Raw genomic sequence first — 21047 nt, 5'->3', positions numbered from 1 at the left:
AATAGGAATCTAACTCTATGTAATCGGTCTTTTTGTTCCTTAAATAATTCTCTACCAGAATATACAAAAAGTAAAAAATGTCATTAAATGTTGTTTAAATGTGATTGACCACCTTTAAAACCTCATTCAGTATGAACTTGACTTGTATTCATTAACGTTTGAAAGTCTGACAGACTTAATCACTGTCAGCAAATATTCAATTTGTCATAACTTTTTTATAGCAAATTTATATCAATGAAATTTGGCCGAACTGTTTGTAATTGTAGAATTTACTTTCTGGCAAAGTTTCATCATAATCTGTAAAAATGTAACAGTGACAGAGCAAAAAGAAAATTTAGCATTTAAGGCTGATAGAACTGTAAGTTAGTTAAAATTGTAATTGATCTTTTTTATGCCCCCAAAGGGAGGCATATAGTTTTTGAACCGTCTGTCGGTCTGTCCGCAATTTTCGTGTCCGGTCCATATCTTTGTCATCCATGGACAGATTTTCAAATAACTTGGCATGAATGTGTACCACAGTAAGACGATGTGTCGCGCGCAAGACCCAGGTCGGTAGCTCAAAGGTCAAGGTCACACTTAGATGTTAAAGGACATTTTTCATGATAGTGCATTGATGGGCGTGTCCGGTCCATATCTTTGTCATCCATGGATGGATTTTCAAGTAACTACGCATAAATGTGTGGCACAGTAAGACGACGTGTCACGCGCAAGACCCAGGTCTGTAGCTCAAAGGTCAAGGTCACACTTAGACGTTAAAGGTCATATTTCATGATAGTGCATTGATGGGCGTGTCCGGTCCATATCTTTGTCATTCATGCATGGATTTTAAAATTATTGGGCATGAATGTGTACCACAGTAAGATGACGTGTCGCGCGCAAGACCCAGGTCCGTAGCTCAAAAGTCAAGGTCACACTTAGACGTTAAAGGTCATATTTCATGATAGTGCAATGATTGACATGTCCGGTCCATATCTTTGTCATTCATGCATGGATTTTAAAATAACTACGCATGAATGTGTGGCACAGTAAGACTACGTGTCGCGCGCAAGACCCAGGTCCGTAGGTCAAAGGTCCTAAACTCTAAACATCGGCCATAACTATTCATTCAAAGTGCCGTCGGGGGCTTGTGTCATCCTATGGAGACAGCTCTTGTTGGTATTAGCTCTAAATTACTGCTAAAATCGAAATATATTGCATCACAATTCAGGTCATTATTAATAGAGTAAAGGTATTTCTTTTTCTGTGTATTTAATGTATTTAAGAGTTTTTATATAAATGTAAAGGGAATGCTGCTTCAATTTTTTTTTTTAACTGTAACATAATATTTTTATGTTTTAATCAGGATCCAGAAGGTGACTTTGGAAGGAAATACATGCCATTAAGCAGGTACTGAAAAAAAATCTTTTCCAATTTTTATATTTCTGCATGTTTCATGAGTGGTTTGTCCTTTCCAGCAAGCACAAAATAAAAAATTGGGGGACCACCATGGATAAAAGGTTAAGATCGCTGACTTCAAATTACTTTCCCAACATCACTGTTTGCTTGCAATGCTACTGTAAAAGTAGAATTCTTTCTCTTTCACCTGAGAAAAATATCAGTTCTACCTAGATGCTTGCCCATGTTTAAGCTAATGAGCCCCTGATGACACTGGGTAGTTTCCTTCCAAACCTGTCGGAAAATATTAGAATTGTTCTTCCTAGAATACGTAATCATAATGGACAATTGTTATTATGGGTTTAGAAAGACAAGAGGTTTGTAAATGTTTTTTTTTTTGTAACAGATAAAACGTCCTCTACCTCTGATTCATGTGGGGTAGTTTTCAGGTGCTTGCAGAGAACAAGTTAAAACTGTATAAAATATTTTTATTGTATGAAAATATCAAATGTATTTTTCACTGGTATAGATCTACAAAACCTGTAAAATTTGGTTAAAGCAATTCAGTAGACTTCAAATAAAAAGTTGCTTCCTCATGTCTCTCACTCATGAATATCCGATATTACATATTCACTTGTGGCTATACAACTTGTGAAAGTATAGACCCTGTGCCTCTCAGTGACATATATTTCAGTCTTACACCGAAACAGACAAATTATGTGAAATAATTTAATGGCATGGCCATGAATTTTCATGGTTTTGGCCAGAATGCCTATTCTTGCCTACCTAGCGGGGAAAGTATACATTTGTCCAGGCATGCGCCAGGGATAGATACTCCAGTCTTTCCCTAGGGAAAAACCTTGTTTAAAATAGCGTTCACTTAGGTGACGTCACATAGTACTGGCACTATTATGACATCATAAACTATATATATTATGTAAGAAAATACCCAAATCTATTTGTTTCCACGATCTATTTGAACATGATAGGCAAGAAAAATGATCTAACATGTCTGCCTGTGTAAGACAGCTGTTTTCCCAACCCTCGGGACAACTTGGATAAAAACGTCGTCAATGCTTGGTTTTCCATTCCACACTGTCACTCAGGTAGGGAAAAACTTGTCTTACACAGGCAGGCACGTAAGATAGAGTAACTTTGGGAAAATTCGACAGTCGTGTATATTCGACACATTGAATTAATATCCACGTGGAAAAACCCATAATGTCCTTGAATAATTTTTCTTAAGTAATTATTATGACGTCATATTTGTATATGACATCATGAGAACATTTTGATCACACAGGCTTTCTTTCCTTTTCCGATACGCGCATCGGGTAACTTCGACATTCAAATTCATTTTGAACGAAAATCGTAGTTACAGTTTTCTGTAAGAATGGTCAGCGGAGCTAAGGTATTTAAAACTATTCTTACAATTGCATTTTGACTTTACTTAACCGAAATACAAACAGAAATATATTTGATGTTGATATTTAGAAACAAATAATATTCCCCGGTTTCCAAGCATGACCTTGGCTAGGGGTGACGAATTTGCACGACAAGATATAACACTGTTGTGCAAATTCGACATACTATCAAAATTATTCGATTATATCGTCTTTAAAGGATATTTACGGCATACAAATGGTTTAAGTGTGTTTCTTAACCATATCCATGCTTTCCTAATTTTGTCCACGCAGATTCTTAAAGTATGTTAACCTAAGCTGACGTCGCTAATTACGTCACTGATTTGTGCATTAAAAAAGCACCTGTGCATTTAATTAGCGTGCACATATTTACATCTGGGACCAGTACAAATTTATGACAATTAATTAGACAATCAAAATTTGTGCAAAGTAAAATATATTGAATAGGATATAATAAGAACATATCATCGTTATTTAAAACAATCATAGCCGAGTAACCCAATGGTTTCGGTAACAAATACGCCTTATTTGAAATTAAAATGTCCAGACAAATTCGTGCGAAGTGTTGCAGAGCTCTTACTCTCCATCAAAACTTGCCCCCACCGTTCAGATGGTAGAAAATGGTACCATTGTCAAAAAAGAAGGCAGCAGCGAATAAATAAATAAACATAATTAATGAGGCTACATTTTATTGTTTCCCGAAACAATTAGCCGGCGTTTGTATAATCTGCTGAACAATTAATAAAGATTATTCTTTTGTTTTACTTTTATAGCTTGATCGAGTTATGAAATCTGAAAAAATTAGAGCCTACTCATCAGCATAAAAACTGTTGTGTTATGTCTATTGCGACATTTGCTGTTTTTAATGTAGCTATATAAAAAAGATAAATCTTCAACTTGTATATTTTTTAAAACTGTACCAGGGTGCCGAATTTGCCCGAAAGATGTCGAACTTACACGACGACGACAATCAGAATAATATCCATCCTATTGACGATGTAGATGCAAACACTGGGCAGCGTTTTATACTGAAGACGCAGAAAAGGTCTACTTTCGTTTTCATGAAATGTTCGCACCGATCATTCTGAACCGAAAATTGCTTCACCGTTTTTATGCTTAAGGTGTCGAATATACCCGAAGTTACTCTACTTACATTCTTTGGAGATATGAATTTGTGGATTTCAAATGGAGCATAAAATGAGTAGAAATATTACTTGTTCATCAGGACTTAATTTTGAGGATTGGCTCAATCACAAATTCCTAAAAAAACTACACCCTTCTCCCACCAAAATTATTAATGATTTACAGTTCTAATGTAAACATTATTATAATTTCAGTTTTCGTAACATGTTTGTGGCAGGTGAACACTGTGATAGAGAGACTATGGAATGGACAAAGAAAGTCTTTAATTGTCCAGTACTAGACAACTGGTGGCAAACAGGTAAACTACTGTAGATAAACTAGGTCTTTTCTGTAGAGTAGGTAATTTTTAGCTCGACTATTCGAAGAATAGGGGAGCTATCCTACTCGCCCCCGGCGTCGGCGTGAGCATTAGCGTTAGCGTCACACAAATGTTAAAGTTTGCGTACCATCCCAAATATTTTCAAAGTCCATTGAGATATTGCTTTCATATTTTGCATACTTGTTTACCATCATGACCCCAGTCTGTAAAAAGGAGAAGGCAACTCTATCGAGCATTTTGACTGAATTATGGCCCTTTTCGACTTAGAATAAATGTTAAAGTTTGCGTACCACCCCAAATATTTTCAAAGTCCATTGAGATATTGCTTTCATATTTTGCATACTTGTTTACCATCATGACCCCAGTCTGTAAAAAGGAGGAGGCAACTCTATTAAGCATTGTGACTGAATTATGGCCTCTTTTTGACTTAGAATAAATGTTAAAGTTTGCGTACCACCCCAAATTTTTTCAAGGTCCATTGAGATATTGCTTTCATATTTTGCATACTTGTTTACCATCATGACCCCAGTCTGTAAAAAGGAGGAGGCAACTCTGTCAAGCATTTTGACTGAATTATGGCCCCTTTTCGACTTAGCATATGCTTATTGTAATGTTAAAGTTTTACTCATTGCTTATATTATACTATCAAGCACTGAGAATAGTCAAGCGCGCTGTCCACTGACAGCTCTTGTTTCATAGGTCTTATTTAGTGTTTTTAGCTCGTCTCATTTTTGAAAGAAATGTACAACGTACTGCTGTCACTTATCGTCGGCATCGGCATTGGTTAAAATTTTTGTTTAAGTCCACATTTTCTCAAAAACTATAAGAGCTACAGCTTTGAAACTATGCACACTTGTTTTTATTATCATTAGGGGACTATGTAGGCCAAGAACCATAACTCTGATTTGCATTTTGTCAGATTTATGGCCCTTTTTGTACTTAGAAAATTTGAGTTTCTTGGTTAAAATGTTTGTTCAGGCCCACCTTTTTTCAAAAAGTATAAGATTTAAAGCTTTGAAACTTTGCACACTTGTTTATCATCATTAGGGGACTATGTAGGCCAATAACCATAACTCTGACCTGCATTTTGTTATAATCTTGGCCCTATTTGTACTTAGAAAATCTGAACTATCACTGTTTTCTTACATATTGTCCAACACTTGCAGACAAGCCAAGACAGCGGCACACGGTGCTCTTGTTTATGGTTAGCATCCTCATTTGCAGTGTTAAGAATTTTCGACACACAGGAGTTTATGTTTTAGGACATGCTGCAGAATAATACTCACAAATATTTTTAATTAATGTTTAACTTAATATTAATGAAAATAAACCCATGACAAATATTCCCCAATCTACAGTAATCATTGTAACTGTTTTCTAGTATTTGTTTTAGCTTTATAGTAAACACTGATAATCTAGGTAAAATATTCTTATTTTATTTGAGTGCAAAGAAAATTGATAGGACATCCCTTACAGAAGAAAAAGGCCTGCTGCGTACTCTTGCTGTGTACATACAGCGTATATGATGCGTACATGATGTGTACTGAAATCAAGGGCTTTAAATAGTACGCAGGATATACCCCGCACATACACCGATAGTACGTTTGTAGTACACTTTTGACATGCAAATGAGCTCTGCCGCGTACTACTTGCTGCGTACATGCTGTGGACTACATAGTACACATGATGTACGCTGGAGGAATTTAGTATGCGGGAAATAGTACGCAGCATGTACGCGGCACATACACTTTTCACATGCAAATGAGCCTGCGGTGTACTACCCCTGCGGCGTACATGCTGTGTACTCCTGCGGCGTACATGCTGTGTACTCCTGGCCGGAGTCCTGCAGCGTACATGCTGTGTACTCCTGCTGCATACATGCTGTGTACTCTTGTGGCAAAACTGCTGTGATAATGTAAATTCCTTACCCCACCAACTTTCGTATGCAAATTCTGATCATTTGGACAGAAAAAAAACAGAAAAAAGATAAGTGACATGCATCAATAAGTATTTACCCTTACCAAAATAATGTAGATTGACGTTATCAAATAAACTAGTATGCTTTTCTCCATCCACTTTTCAATGAAATAAATCCATTTTTGTAGCATGTAATTTGGTAAACATTTGAAGAAAATGGCGTAACTGCATCAAGGGGAAACAACTTTAATGCAACTAAATATAAGTGTTATGATTTATTATAGACGATGTGTGCGTAGTATGTATTTATTTTGATTAAAAGCCATCTGAGAACAATCTAGGACTGGAATTATATAAGCATTTATACACTTTTACGTCCGTAAAAAGAAGCGCACCAAAATATTTTGGACGTTCTGAAAATATACAAGCGGCAAATCCGATGAACAACTTTTTAATTTGGTGAGGCCTTAATGAGTTAACATAATAAAGATTAATATTTTCGATTAATCTAGTTTATTCTGGTTACAATTTCTTTCTGGAAGGGTAGTTTCATATATACGGAAGTAATATATAATTCCAAGCGACGCTTAGATCGTTTCCATGGATACACTCGCGATATTTCACGGGATAGAAACCGGTATAAAAAGTCATGTGACCGCCACGTTGTCGCGCACAACTGATTTTGTAGAGGTCGAAGTAACATAAATTAAGCAAGTTGGTAGCAATGCCGGGTAGAGGGAGAGGAAAACGGATAAATTTGAGACGCAGACCCGGGACGATGGCACAGGGGGGAACAGGGCAGGGAGAAACGAGACAAGGCCTAAGAAAACGGCCCAGAGCGGATACAATAGAGCCCACCAGTAGTGGAGCCGGTCGGGAGAAACGCCGACAACCTGCCATGGATGACGGAACAGACCCGGATTCAGGTAATCTAATTGATTTTGAACAAATTATTCGGGCCTCACAAATATCGCATGATATTCAAAATAGAGAACATGTTAATGCTGAGAAGCCTAGCGGGCATGATAGCGCTAACTCGTCAGAAAACTCTGCGACCGTCAGTGCCAGGTCGAATTCGAACCAAAGCTTTATCAGCAGTGAGCAACAGCAAGCGTATAATGGCGACAAAACGTACATGAGGTCGGTATTGGACCTAACATCAAACTCTGATAATCTGTTGTTACAAGGTTATAACGTCGCACGCTTAGCTCAAGATGATATTGCTCTACACGCTCCCTCCAGCCTAAAACAAAAAATTTGTAAAGGCGAATTTGTGAATTTATCTTTACTGAAGGGTGCGGTGGATCTTGCCGAATTTACTGCCGGTAGTACTTTAAGGTTATCAAATAACGGCACCATAAAATGCCGTCCAAAGGAATGTAGAGATGATATCGGCTCAGTAGAACGCTGGACAGATTCTTTCATTATATACATGTTAATTTACTTAACAGCTCATCCACATAAAATCCACGAGCTTTGACAATACCTTTTTATAATCCGTGAATGTGCGTCGCGTCACGGTGAAAAATTTTGGAAAGTGTATGATCAACAATTTCGCATGCGCCAATCAATAGTACCGTCGTCGTGGGCTATAATCAACCATGATCTTTGGATAAGATGTATGCCACTCGGAAATGAAATTTCAAAACAGTTCACGGTTGCACAAAAACCGGCAAATATTTGTTTACCTTTCAATAAAGGAACATGCAACTGGCAAAATTGTAAGTTCAAGCATGTCTGTTACCATTGCGGTCGTTCTCATACAATTCTTGACTGCAATATAAGTTCAAAACCTCAAACCGTGCAACAAACGTCACCGAACGTAAATTCCGGAGACCATGCATATTTTGGTAATTCCTTTTGGGGTCGTGGGTCATGGCGTGGCCAGCGCGGCTACCCTAGCAATCACCGAGGTGCAAGAAAAAATTGAGAATGAACCTGTAGTGCAAGAAAAAAACACGTCAACTTAGCTAATTCATCAATAAAAATCCAAGCGTTAGAATTCTGGCTGAGAAAATATAATCCTCTGATGCTAACATCTTTTGAATGGTTTTAAATAGGGACTCGTCAAGCTCGTACGTCAAAAAGTCTTAAATCCATTTATCAATTATCGGAAGTGGCTCAACGTTAAATTCAAAAAGAAATTGATGCTGGCCGAGTTGGTGGCCCATTTGATAGCAGTTCTGTTAAAAACATTCAAATTACACCAATTGGTATTATTCCCAAGAAAACACCTGACGAATATAGGTTAATCCACCACTTGTCATATCCAGAAGGCCACTCCACAAATAATTTCATTGACCCAAAATTATGCTCCGTTAAATACACAGAGTTCGATGAAGCGATTCAAATGATTCAAGATTTAGAGATTTAACTGTTATCTTTTCAAAATGGACATAAAAAACGCGTTCAGGTTGCTACCTATTCATCCTGACAATTACGAGCTATTAGGGTTCAAGTTCAAGGACAAAATATATTTTTGATAAAGCTTTACCATTTGGCTGCAGTATTTCTCCGAGTCTTTTTGAATTTTTTTTATACTTTTTTAGAATTTTGTGTTAAAACAAGAACGCAGTCAAGTCACATGATACATTATCTTGACGACTTTTTAGGCGGTGAAAATAAGGAAACGTTTGTAAAGCAGTCATGCACGTATTTCAGTCAGTCATGCAAGAGTCAGGTGTGCCTCTCGCCGACGAGAAGACCGAAAGCCCAACTCAAGTAATGTTAGGTTTAGAATTAGATTCTCAAAAAATGGAAGTTCGAATCCTGTTCACAAAAATTACTGAAGTAGTTCAAAAAACTGAAATCATTTTGTCCGAAAAGTTAGTAACATTAAAAGAAATACAGTCCTTAATTGGGTCATTAAATTTCTGTTGCCGCGCTATCGCCGTCGGTAGACCATTTTGGGCTGATAAACTCTACTTGCGGCATAAAACAATCTTACAATCATGTCCGGGCGAATAAGGGGATAAAACTGGATCTAAAATGTGGTTACAGTTCTTTAAACAATGTAATGGAATATCAGTATTTCACGATAGATTTTGGGTATCTAATCATGAGCAATTTCACAGAGACAGTGAAATACACAGGCAACAATATACATCATCAAACGTATACTATTCTGCACATTAACATAACGTTATTTAAACAACGTTCGGATGCTAAATACGTTTTTGGACGTCACAAGATCGTATAAAATATACCCATAACCCAACCCTCCCCCAAAAAAGAAAGTTGGTTGTAACACAATATCTTTTAATGTACGTCCATTATAGATTTCAAATCAAAAATGGAAATAAACCGTAAAATATTATCAGTATAGCAGCTTTAACGTTATGATAATTCAGTTTTTCGACGAGTCTTCGGCATAATTTAGATCTACTTTATCTAAATAATTTTAAAAGTAAATAACATCAATGACCTCGAAATCAAACTATAAATAACTCTCCGCGATGTACATGTACTCTCGATTCCTTTATCGGGTACGCATTACACAGCTATGCTAAACAGGAACGGGAACCAAATGCATCTAATTTTAGATCCACGCATGCGTAGACACTGACACGTGCAGATTTGACAGATCGCGCGAGTTAGAGGGAGATAACTACTGATGCAAAATAAATGCATAGGTTGCTGACATCTTCGCTTTTCCGTACTTTATTTATAAATGGTCCCGTGTGTTCGGGATGAATACAACTTACTCGGGAAAATGAATGTACGAAAAACAAAGAAAAATGGAAATACAAGCAGATTTAAGTAAGAATTTTGGGGAAATAAAAATATTAAGAAATCTAATGTTATTTTTATTTTGTGGCGGAAAATTCTTATGCTTGGAGGCGATCGAGGGTATCAGATAGGAACAGGGGCATTAAATACAATAATTAAAATCTCTTTTGCATACACATGAGTCTCCAAGCCTGTCAGAGCTGTTAACTTTGAAGGCATTGGCCTCATGTGGCTAAAACATTATAGTTTTTTGGGACTAGGTTTTGGTTTAAGAACTGGCCAGAGCGAAAAGGGCTAGCCGTTCTTATAGTAACTCCCCCATTTTTATAGGAATATTTCGTAGTAGGTTTAGTAGGAATTACACAACGTTGCGCCAGTGGTTCTATATTGGTACCAGTGGGGTACCTGGTGTTATTATGGTACCATTGGGGTACCTGGTGTTATTATGGTACCATTGGGGTACCTGGTGTTATTTTGGTACCATTGGGGTACCTGGTGTTATTATGGTACTAACGGAGTACCTGGTTCTATTACGGTACCAACGGGGTACCTGGTATTATTTCATAGCACGAGAGGAGCGTGCTTGGTAAGTATAAATAATCGGGGGCGCAACGGGGATTGGTTTTCTTCATTATATGCCCTTGGTTGTCTCCATGTATGAGAATTTTTCAGTTTCAATAGCTGTTAACTATTGAAACTACTGCGGACATGACCATTTTGCTCCATTTTATTCTGAATTGAATCTGCTATGCTTAAATTAGAATGATGTTTTGGTTTACATGATATTATAATTTATTAAATGGAAAAAACTTATCACGGGTTTGTAGTTTTATGAAATTGAGTCCTAGAATAATAAAGATTAATATTTTCGATTAATCTAGTTTATTCTGGTTACAATTTCTTTCTGGAAGGGTAGTTTCATATATACGGAAGTAATATATAATTCCAAGCGACGCTTAGATCGTTTCCATGGATACACTCGCGATATTTCACGGGATAGAAACCGGTATAAAAAGTCATGTGACCGCCACGTTGTCGCGCACAACTGATTTTGTAGAGGTCGAAGTAACATAAACCCACCCACCGCACCCTCGAGATTTAATATTAATTTGGTTAAACCCAGGATTTATTTTTACCTTGTGTTAATAAAGATTGTCATAATTATTCTGTCGCCCAGTTTGCTTATATATTTCAGTTCATTGTTTAACGGGCAGGAAGCACACAAATGAGACATGTAAGCTATCGCACCAATTACGTATACAGCTGAACTGCTGCAGAATTGTGGTTAACCAAATATGGAACAATACAGAACTGAATAGCTTAAACTAATTGGAGTTACCTGGTGAATATATCTTGTCTGGATAAACATTACAGTATCAGTTCAGTGTGGTGTGAAAGCCAGCCTTGTAGGTTTATGTGTACAAGTTTTCTACAGTCTCGAGTGAAATAGTAATTTTACGCGCCATGGGAACTCTGACAATATTTGAATATATGTTATGAAAATATTTCATGTATCTAAGAGAACTGAAATAAATTTAGGGTTGAAATAGAACAAACATTAACTCTAACAATTTATGTGTTGCTTCATGTGTGCTATATTATAGTAATACCGTAAAAAATCATATTTGTTGATCCATGTTAAATACATGTCTATTGATATTATTGATGCATGTTATATGATTTAATCATTCCCTTTTCATTCAACTTCTCATTATCTTCTTTTCCTTTCTTTGTCGTGTCTGCGGAAAATTCTTATGCTTGGAGGCGATCGAGGGTATCAGATAGGAACAGGGGCATTAAATACAATAATTAAAATCTCTTTTGCATACACATGAGTCTCCAAGCCTGTCAGAGCTGTTAACTTTGAAGGCATTGGCCTCATGTGGCTAAAACATTATAGTTTTTTGGGACTAGGTTTTGGTTTAAGAACTGGCCAGAGCGAAAAGGGCTAGCCGTTCTTATAGTAACTCCCCCATTTTTATAGGAATATTTCGTAGTAGGTTTAGTAGGAATTACACAACGTTGCGCCAGTGGTTCTATATTGGTACCAGTGGGGTACCTGGTGTTATTATGGTACCATTGGGGTACCTGGTGTTATTATGGTACCATTGGGGTACCTGGTGTTATTTTGGTACCATTGGGGTACCTGGTGTTATTATGGTACTAACGGAGTACCTGGTTCTATTACGGTACCAACGGGGTACCTGGTATTATTTCATAGCACGAGAGGAGCGTGCTTGGTAAGTATAAATAATCGGGGGCGCAACGGGGATTGGTTTTCTTCATTATATGCCCTTGGTTGTCTCCATGTATGAGAATTTTTCAGTTTCAATAGCTGTTAACTATTGAAACTACTGCGGACATGACCATTTTGCTCCATTTTATTCTGAATTGAATCTGCTATGCTTAAATTAGAATGATGTTTTGGTTTACATGATATTATAATTTATTAAATGGAAAAAACTTATCACGGGTTTGTAGTTTTATGAAATTGAGTCCTAGAATAATGAGCATTATAGCCTTTATAAAACATGATAGGATGGTGTTTTGCTTAAGAGTATTCAAATAACAGTGAGAGCTATTAATTCTTCTCATTCGGGCGCTGTTGAGGCATCTTGGTAATTATTTCATGTATTACAAAATGTAATGCAACGAAGTTCAAATAAGGCTTTTCAATTATCCAAGTTAGAAAGCTCCAGGATTAATTCAAAATGAAGTGTACTTCAGACTTTTACCTAAAAAAATTCAAAGTATAAACACCAAAAGAAAATGAACAAGTCCCTCCCGCATATATGAAGTTTACTTCATACAATAACTTATAAAAAAAAAACAACTAAGTATAAATGCTAAAAGAAATTGTACAAGTCTTTCCCGCGTATATGAAGTGTACTGCACAAATTTCAAAGTATCTGCAGTGTACATGCAGTGTACTATTTTCTTGTACAAGTCCCTCCTGCATACATGCAGTGTACTCCTTAAATTTTCAGAGTCTGTGCTGCGTACTTGAAGTGTACTAGTGACCTCCTGCGTACATGCTGTGTACTTGTCGAAATAGTACGCGGCATGTACGCGGCATGTACGCGGCATGCGGTGTATGTAAAATGTACTCCTCTGGCGTACTATTGTGTTCGCGGCATATACACAGCAAATACACAGCATGTACGCCACAGAGGCTTGCTTCTGTAAGGGCAGAATTGTTAGGGGTTGTTTTCTTGTTAAATCGTGACATTGTATCAAACTGATCATTTCATCAGATGCTTTTTAAGTAAAATGCAAAGAAATTCTGATTATGGTATTATCACAGATCAGAAAAGAAGGTTTTACCAATAACGGTGTCCTGTTACACAATGATTTTTTAAATTTCTAGATACATGATTTATATTAGTCAGCTATACTCTGCCTTTAAAAACTGTTGTTTTTTCTGAGACATTAAAAGCTTTAGTAAGCCTCTCTCACTACCAACACATACACCTGAGTTCTGTTGTTAATTTTGTTATACGGGGTGCCTGGGGTCTTCCTCCACCATTAAAGCTGGAAAGTCGCCATATGACCTAAATTGTGTCGGTGCGACGTTAAACCTAACAAAATAAAATAAAATAAATAATTTTGTTATACTGTGAAATCATTAGTTTCCATGGATTTCGTGGTTGCATCAAGCCACGAAATTAAATCACAACAAACATGTAAAATTCTCATTCCTTTTATCTTAGAAACATGAAATCTGTGAATTAATGTCCCCACAAAATTTCCATTTTGGTAGTAGCCACAAAATTTCATGCCCACGAAATTAAATGATTCCATTTTCCATCTTAATGCTGAGACATTATGATGATGGCTTTCTCATTAAAACATTTATGAAAAAGCTGTGTTGATGTTACATTAAATAATTATATTTTAGAAACTGGTTGGGCTATAACATCTACGTGTGTAGGTTTAGGAATGCCACTACATCCCACACCAGGTGTCACTGGCAAGCCTGTACCTGGTTGGAATGGTGAGTAAATGGGCATTTGTTTGATGTTCAAACAGGGCATATTTTCTACACTTCGATTTCATAGGAGATATTGTGTTTGAAATCATTTTTCCTCCACCTTTGATTAATGTGGAGATGTTGGCAGTTACTTGTAGCGAACAGGCTAGTACTTGTACAGAATTCAGGAATGCTGGTTGAGTTATCTGCCTGCCATTACATAACTGAAATTCTGCTGAATAACTGTGGTAAACCTTATAATAAATCTTACATTTGTACAATCATTGACTGTATGTTATAAGCCTGCTGGATGGCTTTCAAAAATGAAGAATTCTACAGCCCAAGTGAGATTTTAAACCCATGTCCTTGAGAGGCAAGTGGTTCAAAGTCTGTGACCTTACATTCAGTCATAGAGGCCCCAACACAGTTTAGAATCTTATTTGGTCAGGATTTACAGTTTTAATTCTTTTATAAGTACCCCGAAGGTGTAAGCATATAGCTGCTGCTTCATGTGTCTGTCTGTCTGTCTGCACTTACAGTGGGGTAGTTCTGATGCTAGGAGAACAATAGATAATGATAATTCTATTCCTTCCATTTCTTTTATGCGGCTAAAGTTTATTATGTGGTTAAATAGAACAATCGAGAGAACAAAGGAGTAGCCACGTAACTACTGTATTGTAAGAATGTTTGGAGCATTTCTCAGCAACCACTTGCTGGGATTTAGCGAAACTTCATAGGATGCTTCACTCTCAAGAGGAGATTGGCATATTATCTCCATGTTCTAGTCACATGATTTTATTCATTGAGTAATTCCCCTTTGATTATTCAACATTAGTAAACCTTAGTGCCATCCTTGTCATGAGTATTCGTTAGCAATCCTTAGTTAATATTCAGCGAAACTTTGTAGGAGGCTTCACTCCCAAGAGGAGATGCTCCTATCTTATGCACTTTTTTTCTCAACAACTACTTCCTTGAATTCAAAGAAATTTCTTTGAAAGCTTCACTCCTAAGAAGAGGTATGTGTACAGTCGATGAATTCATCTTTTGTGCTTTTAATATGCAATAATCATATTTCGTGGAGCATTTATTGGTTTTACCGATATATTCTTGTTGAGGTCAGTTGCCTTTTGGCATACAGACACTAAATAGCAAAATTGCGCGAAAAAAAATGGGAGTCGCATAATGGCGGATACAAATAGTCCTCAGTTTTTAGCTCACCTGTCACAAAGTGACAAGGTGAGCTTTTGTGATCGCGCGGTGTCCGTCGTCCGTCGTCCGTCCGTGCGTGCGTGCGTGCGTGCGTGCGTGCGTGCGTGCGTGCGTCAGTCCGTAAACTTTTGCTTGTGACCACTCTAGAGGTCACATTTTTCATGGGATCTTTATGAAAGTTGGTCAGAATGTTCAACTTGATGATATCTAGGTCAAGTTCGAAACTGGGTCACGTGCCGTCAAAAACTAGGTCAGTAGGTCTAAAAATAGAAAAACCTTGTGACCTCTCTAGAGGCCATATATTTCACAAGATCTTCATGAAAATTGGTCAGAACGTTCACCTTGATGATATTTAGGTCAAGTTCGAAACTGGGTCACGTGCCATCAAAAACTAGGTCAGTAGGTCAAATAATAGAAAAACCTTGTGACCTCTCTAAAGGCCATATTTTTCATGGGATCTGTATGAAAGTTGGTCTGAATGTTCATCTTGATGATATCTAGGTCAAGTTTGAAAGTGGGTCACGTGCGGTCAAAAACTAGGTCAGTAGGTCTAAAAATAGAAAAACCTTGTGACCTCTCTAGAGGCCATATATTTCATGAGATCTTCATGAAAATTGGTCAGAATGTTCACCTTGATGATATCTAGGTCAAGTTCGAAAGTGGGTCACGTGCCTTCAAAAACTAGGTCAGTAGGTCAAATAATAGAAAAACCTTGTGACCTCTCTAGAGGCCATATTTTTCATGGGATCTGTATGAAAGTTGGTCTGAATGTTCATCTTGATGATATCTAGGTCAATTTCGAAAGTGGGTCACGTGCCATCAAAAACTAGGTCAGTAGGTCAAATAATAGAAAAACCTTGTGACCTCTCTAAAGGCCATATTTTTCATGGGATCTGTATGAAAGTTGGTCTGAATGTTCACCTTGATGATATCTAGGTCAAGTTCGAAACTGGGTCACGTGCGGTCAAAAACTAGGTCAGTAGGTCTAAAAATAGAAAAACCTTGTGACCTCTCTAGAGGCCATATATATCATGAGATCTTCATGAAAATTGGTCAGAATGTTCACCTTGATGATATCTAGGTCAAGTTTGAAAGTGGGTCACGTGCCATCAAAAACTAGGTCAGTAGGTCAAATAATAGAAAAACCTTGTGATCTCTCTAAAGGCCATATTTTTCATGGGATCTGTATGAAAGTTGGTCTGAATGTTCATCTTGATGACATCTAGGTCAAGTTCGAAATTGGGTCACGTGCCGTCAAAAACTAGGTCAGTAGGTCAAATAATAGAAAAACCTTGTGACCTCTCTAAAGGCCATATTTTTCTTGGGATCTTCATGAAAATTGGTCTGAATGTTCATCTTGATGATATCTAGGTCAAGTTCGAAACAGGGTCATGTGCGGTCAAAAACTAGGTCAGTAGGTCTAAAAATAGAAAAGCCTTGTGACCTCTCTAGAGGCCATACTTGTGAATGGATCTCCATAAAAATTGGTCAGAATGTTCATCTTGATGATATCTAAGTCAAGTTTGAAAGTGGGTCACGTGCCATCAAAAAGTAGGTCAGTAGGTCAAATAATGAAAAAAACGTTGTGACCTCTCTAGAGGCCATATTTTTCATGGGATCTGTATGAAAGTTGGTCTGAATGTTTATCTTGATGATATATAGGTCAAGTTTGAAACTGGGTCAACTGCGATCAAAAACTAGGTCAGTAGGTCTTAAAATAGAAAAACCTTGTGACCTCTCTAGAGGCCATACCCTTGAATGGATCTTCATGAAAATTGGTCAGAATGTTCACCTTGATGATATCTAAGTCAAGTTTGAAACTGGGTCACGTGCCTTAAAAAACTAGGTCAGTAGGTCAAATAATAAAAAAACCTTGTGACCTCTCTAGAGGCCATACCTTTCACGGGATCTGTATGAAATTTGGTCTGAATGTTCATCTTGATGATATCTAGGTCAGGTTTGAAACTGGGTCAACTGCGGTCAAAAGTAGGTCAGTAGGTCTAAAATTAGAAAAATGTTTTGACCTCTCTAGAGGCCATATTTTTCAATGGATCTTCATGAAAATTGATCTGAATGTTCACCTTGATGATATCTAGGTCAGTTTCAAAACTGGGTCACGTGCGGTCAAAAACTAGGCCAGTAGGTATAAAAATAGAAAAACCTTGTGACCTCTCTAGAGGCCATATTTTTCATGAGATCTTCATGAAAATTAGTGATAATGTTCACCTTGATATCTAGGTAAAGTTCAAAACAGGGTCACGTACCTTTGAAAACTAGGTCAATAGGTCAAATAATAGAAAAACCTTGTGACCTCTCTAGAGACCATATTTTTCAATGGATCTTCATGAAAATTGGTCAGAATTTTTATCTTGATAATATCTAGGTCAGGTTCAAAACTGGGTCACATGAGCTCAAAAACTAGGTCACTATGTCAAATAATAGAAAAAACGACGTCATACTCAAAACTGGGTCATGTGGGAAGAGGTGAGCGATTCAGGACCATCATGGTCCTCTTGTTTTGCTGTGTAGAGCTATTTTCCTTATTTTCTTTGCATTTTTTTTTGGTAAAATCACATGACAGATCTATGCTTGACATGTAGATAGCATTTTGATAATGAAATAACAGCATGACAAAATTTTTTATGGAAACTTAGATCATTCACCACCAATAATTTGGGGTCTCATTTTTTAGCTGATTTTGCAGTTTGTGTGTTTGACTGAAATTATTTTTCTTGCATCAGACATGACACCCACTTTTCTTTTGATTTTTATTTAGCACTGACAATATTCTTCAAGAAAATGTAGGTTACAGACATTTAAAATGGGTCCTGATGTGTGCTGCGGCCATTGGAAATAGGTCAGTTTTATATAGAATAAAGAACAACAACTATTTAGTGTGTTATAACCTTTTGGAGCATGCCTATAGGTAATTTGTGTTATGAATCTATGAGTGTAAATGCTTTTTTCTTCAGTGAAAGTGCTAAAAGATGACTTTAGTGAAGAAACTAAAGATTCAGAACTAGGACAGATAATTGTACAGTAAGTAAATCATCTTCTATATTGTATATCAGCTTTTTGATTAATCCAAACTTATTTATTTACATCTTGATCAATTAGTTCCATGGATCTTCATTATATAGAAAACTGTGAAGTCATTGATATTCATGGGGGACTTTAATTTTCTTGGATTTCATGGAAGTGTCATTCCACAAAAATTTCAACAAACAAGCAAAATTCCCTTTCATTCTATCTTAGTAATCCACAAAGTCATATCCCCATGAAATAGTTGGGGTATTTTTTGCAAAACCACAAAATCAAATGATTTCACAGACTATGTGACAAAATTACATATTAGTCAGTTTACAATCAAACCTGTCTGAAAAGAATAAATTGTCCTTGTTAATTGATATATGGTCTCTTAACACAGGTACATTTGCACTATTTATTGTTGCACAGGTGGAGAAAGTAATGACCTTTGTGTGCAGGTTTCACAGTAGTGAACCTATTACACTGCTGCGCTATACTACAGGTTTGACTGTATATAGCTCAAAAGATATTTAACCCATAATTCTCTGTTTTATTTGTACCCATTATTCTCTGTTTTATTTGTACCCATTATTCTCTGTTTTATTTGTACCCATTATTCTCTGTTTTATTTGTACCCATTATTCTCTGTTGCATTTGTATCCACAATTCTCTGTATTGATTTGTACCCATAATTCTCTGTTTTATTTGTACCCATGATTCTCTGTTTTGATATTTTCAGATTACCACTGCCACCAGGGTCTTTCAGTACTCTATGGGAAAATGACTATAGATTTGAGAATACATACTTTGATCTGAAAAAGGTTGTTAATATCAATGATCTACAGAAAATGCTGTTTTAAATCTTTCGTTTGACATGGTTTCTCATTAAGATTTTCTCAGAAAATATATCATTGGAAAGCTTTTTATAGTTTATGTAATCAGTTGATTAACCTAGTCACATATTGGGATTTCACATACAAATTATATAAAGAGACAAGCAGTCAGAAAACATTTACCGAATGAAAGTCAATAACAGTTGATGGGAAATAGCGACTTTTGAAAGTGTAAACATGTATATAACACTACTGGTAATTCTCTAGTCATTCTCAGTTCCCTGGTTTTTAAGAATAGATGGTAGAGCATATTCTAAAAGTATTATGATATATATTTGTATACTTTGAGTCTGGATTACAAAAATTCCTTTGAGTACATTATTTATATTTGAATATTTTTCAGAATTTTTACAACACAATGGACTCGGGGTATAGAGACAAAGAAGGTTATGTTGCTGTCATGTCTAGATCTGATGATGTCATTAATGTTGCTGGGCACCGTCTATCAGCTGGAGCCCTGGAAGAGGTAAGAATTTCTCAATGAAACTGGGCACCATCTTCTGGCAGGAGCCCTGGAAGAGGTAAGAATTTCACAAGGTGGCAGGGGATTGCAAATTTGTGAATTCCACATTGACGTGTGGGTACCAGTGTTGAAATATCCATAGAAATCGCGTTTTCACTTATTAGCTCATCTGATTTTTGGAAAAAAAATGATGAGTTATTGTCATCACTTGAGCAGTTGTCGGCATCGGCGTTGGCGTCTGCGTCAGCGTTGCCTGGTTAAGTTTTATGTTTAGGTCAGCTTTTCTCCTAAACTATCAAAGCTATTGCTTTGAAACTTGGAATACTTGTTTACCATCATAAGCTGACCCTGTATAGCAAGAAACATAACTCCATCTTGCTTTTTGCAAGATTAATGGCCCCTTTTGTACTTAGAAAATATCAGATTTCTTGGTTAAGTTTTATGTTTAGGTCAACTTTTCTCCTAAACTATCAAAGCTATTGCTTTGAAACTTGGAATACTTGTTCACCATCATAAGCAGACCCTGTACATCAAGAAACATAACTCCATCTTGCTTTTTGCAAGATTTATTGCCCCTTTTGGACTTAGAAAATCAGTTTTCTTGGTTAAGTTTTATGTTTAGGTCAGCTTTTATCCTAAACTATCAAAGCTATTGCTTTAAAACTTGCAACACTTGTTCACCATCATAAGTTGACCCTGTACAGCAAGAAACATAACTCCGTCCTGCTTTTTGCAAGATTTATGGCCCCTTTTGGACTTAGAAAATATCAGATTTCTTGGTTAAGTTTTATGTTTAGGTCAACTTTTTCTCGTAAACTATCAAAGCTATTGCTTTGAAACTTGCAACACTTGTTCACCATCATAAGCTGACCCTGTACAGCAAGCAACATAACTTCATCCTGCTTTTTGCAATAATTATTGCCCATTTTGGACTTAGAAAATCATTTTCTTGGTTGAGTATTATGTTTAAGTCAACTTCTCTCATAAAGTATCAAAGCTATTGCTTTAAAACTTGCAACAGTTTTTCACCATCATAAGTGGACACTGTACATCAAGAAACATAACTCTATCCTGCTTTTTGCAAGAATGATGGCCCTATTTAGACTTTAGAAAATCATGGGTAGGACAATATTTCTATTACACAAAAAAAATCAGATGAGCGTCAGCACCCGCAAGGCGGTGCTCTTGTTTTTCTTTGAAAATTATGGACCATTGCAAATACTATAGACTACATAAAGACGCCTCTCCGGTTATATGCACTTGTCGCTTTCCATGCCAGATGTAGTGAAAATCGGCCAAAGCACCCAAATTTTATAGACCAAAAATAGCCTAACCGGGCATCACTTTGAACTCTGCCATTCATCCATTTCTATTTTTAAATCCAATTTTGTAGCATATATGTAGAGTACGAACATAGATGCATACCAAGGTGGCATGGAATGTGTCTGCCAACCACCACTTTATTTCCCTAATTTTCACTTGAAAAAAGTGGATGGATGACAGCTGCGCGTCTGGCCGACTTCTTGTTCTGATATTTATGTTTTAGCCTCAACCGGAAGTACGGAGCTAGGAATTTTAA

The 21047-nt window shown here is 36.8% G+C and overlaps 1 protein-coding gene and 1 long non-coding RNA gene across 3 annotated transcripts in view; both read left to right on the top strand.

The window, feature by feature from the left end:
* Positions 1-21047, top strand: part of LOC123536581 (acyl-CoA synthetase short-chain family member 3, mitochondrial-like) — a 58983-nt gene that overhangs the window by 12125 nt on the left and 25811 nt on the right. For both annotated transcript variants that reach the window (XM_045319892.2, XM_045319894.2), the window contains exons 9-14: positions 1343-1386; positions 4136-4239; positions 13805-13900; positions 18058-18124; positions 18852-18933; positions 19349-19471. In XM_045319892.2, coding sequence (XP_045175827.2) covers positions 1343-1386; positions 4136-4239; positions 13805-13900; positions 18058-18124; positions 18852-18933; positions 19349-19471 — 516 coding nt within the window. The remainder of the gene's footprint in view (positions 1-1342; positions 1387-4135; positions 4240-13804; positions 13901-18057; positions 18125-18851; positions 18934-19348; positions 19472-21047) is intronic.
* On the top strand, positions 9424-12373 carry LOC123541055 (uncharacterized). The gene is made up of 2 exons (XR_008368251.1): positions 9424-9936; positions 11102-12373. It is a non-coding gene; the product is annotated as an uncharacterized LOC123541055 (long non-coding RNA).

Source organism: Mercenaria mercenaria, chromosome 17 (genome assembly GCF_021730395.1).
Source record: "Mercenaria mercenaria strain notata chromosome 17, MADL_Memer_1, whole genome shotgun sequence".
In the NCBI taxonomy this organism is placed as follows: Eukaryota; Metazoa; Mollusca; class Bivalvia; order Venerida; family Veneridae; genus Mercenaria; species Mercenaria mercenaria.
Note: the sequence above shows the minus strand (reverse complement) of the source record. Positions and strands in the feature narration are given on the sequence as shown.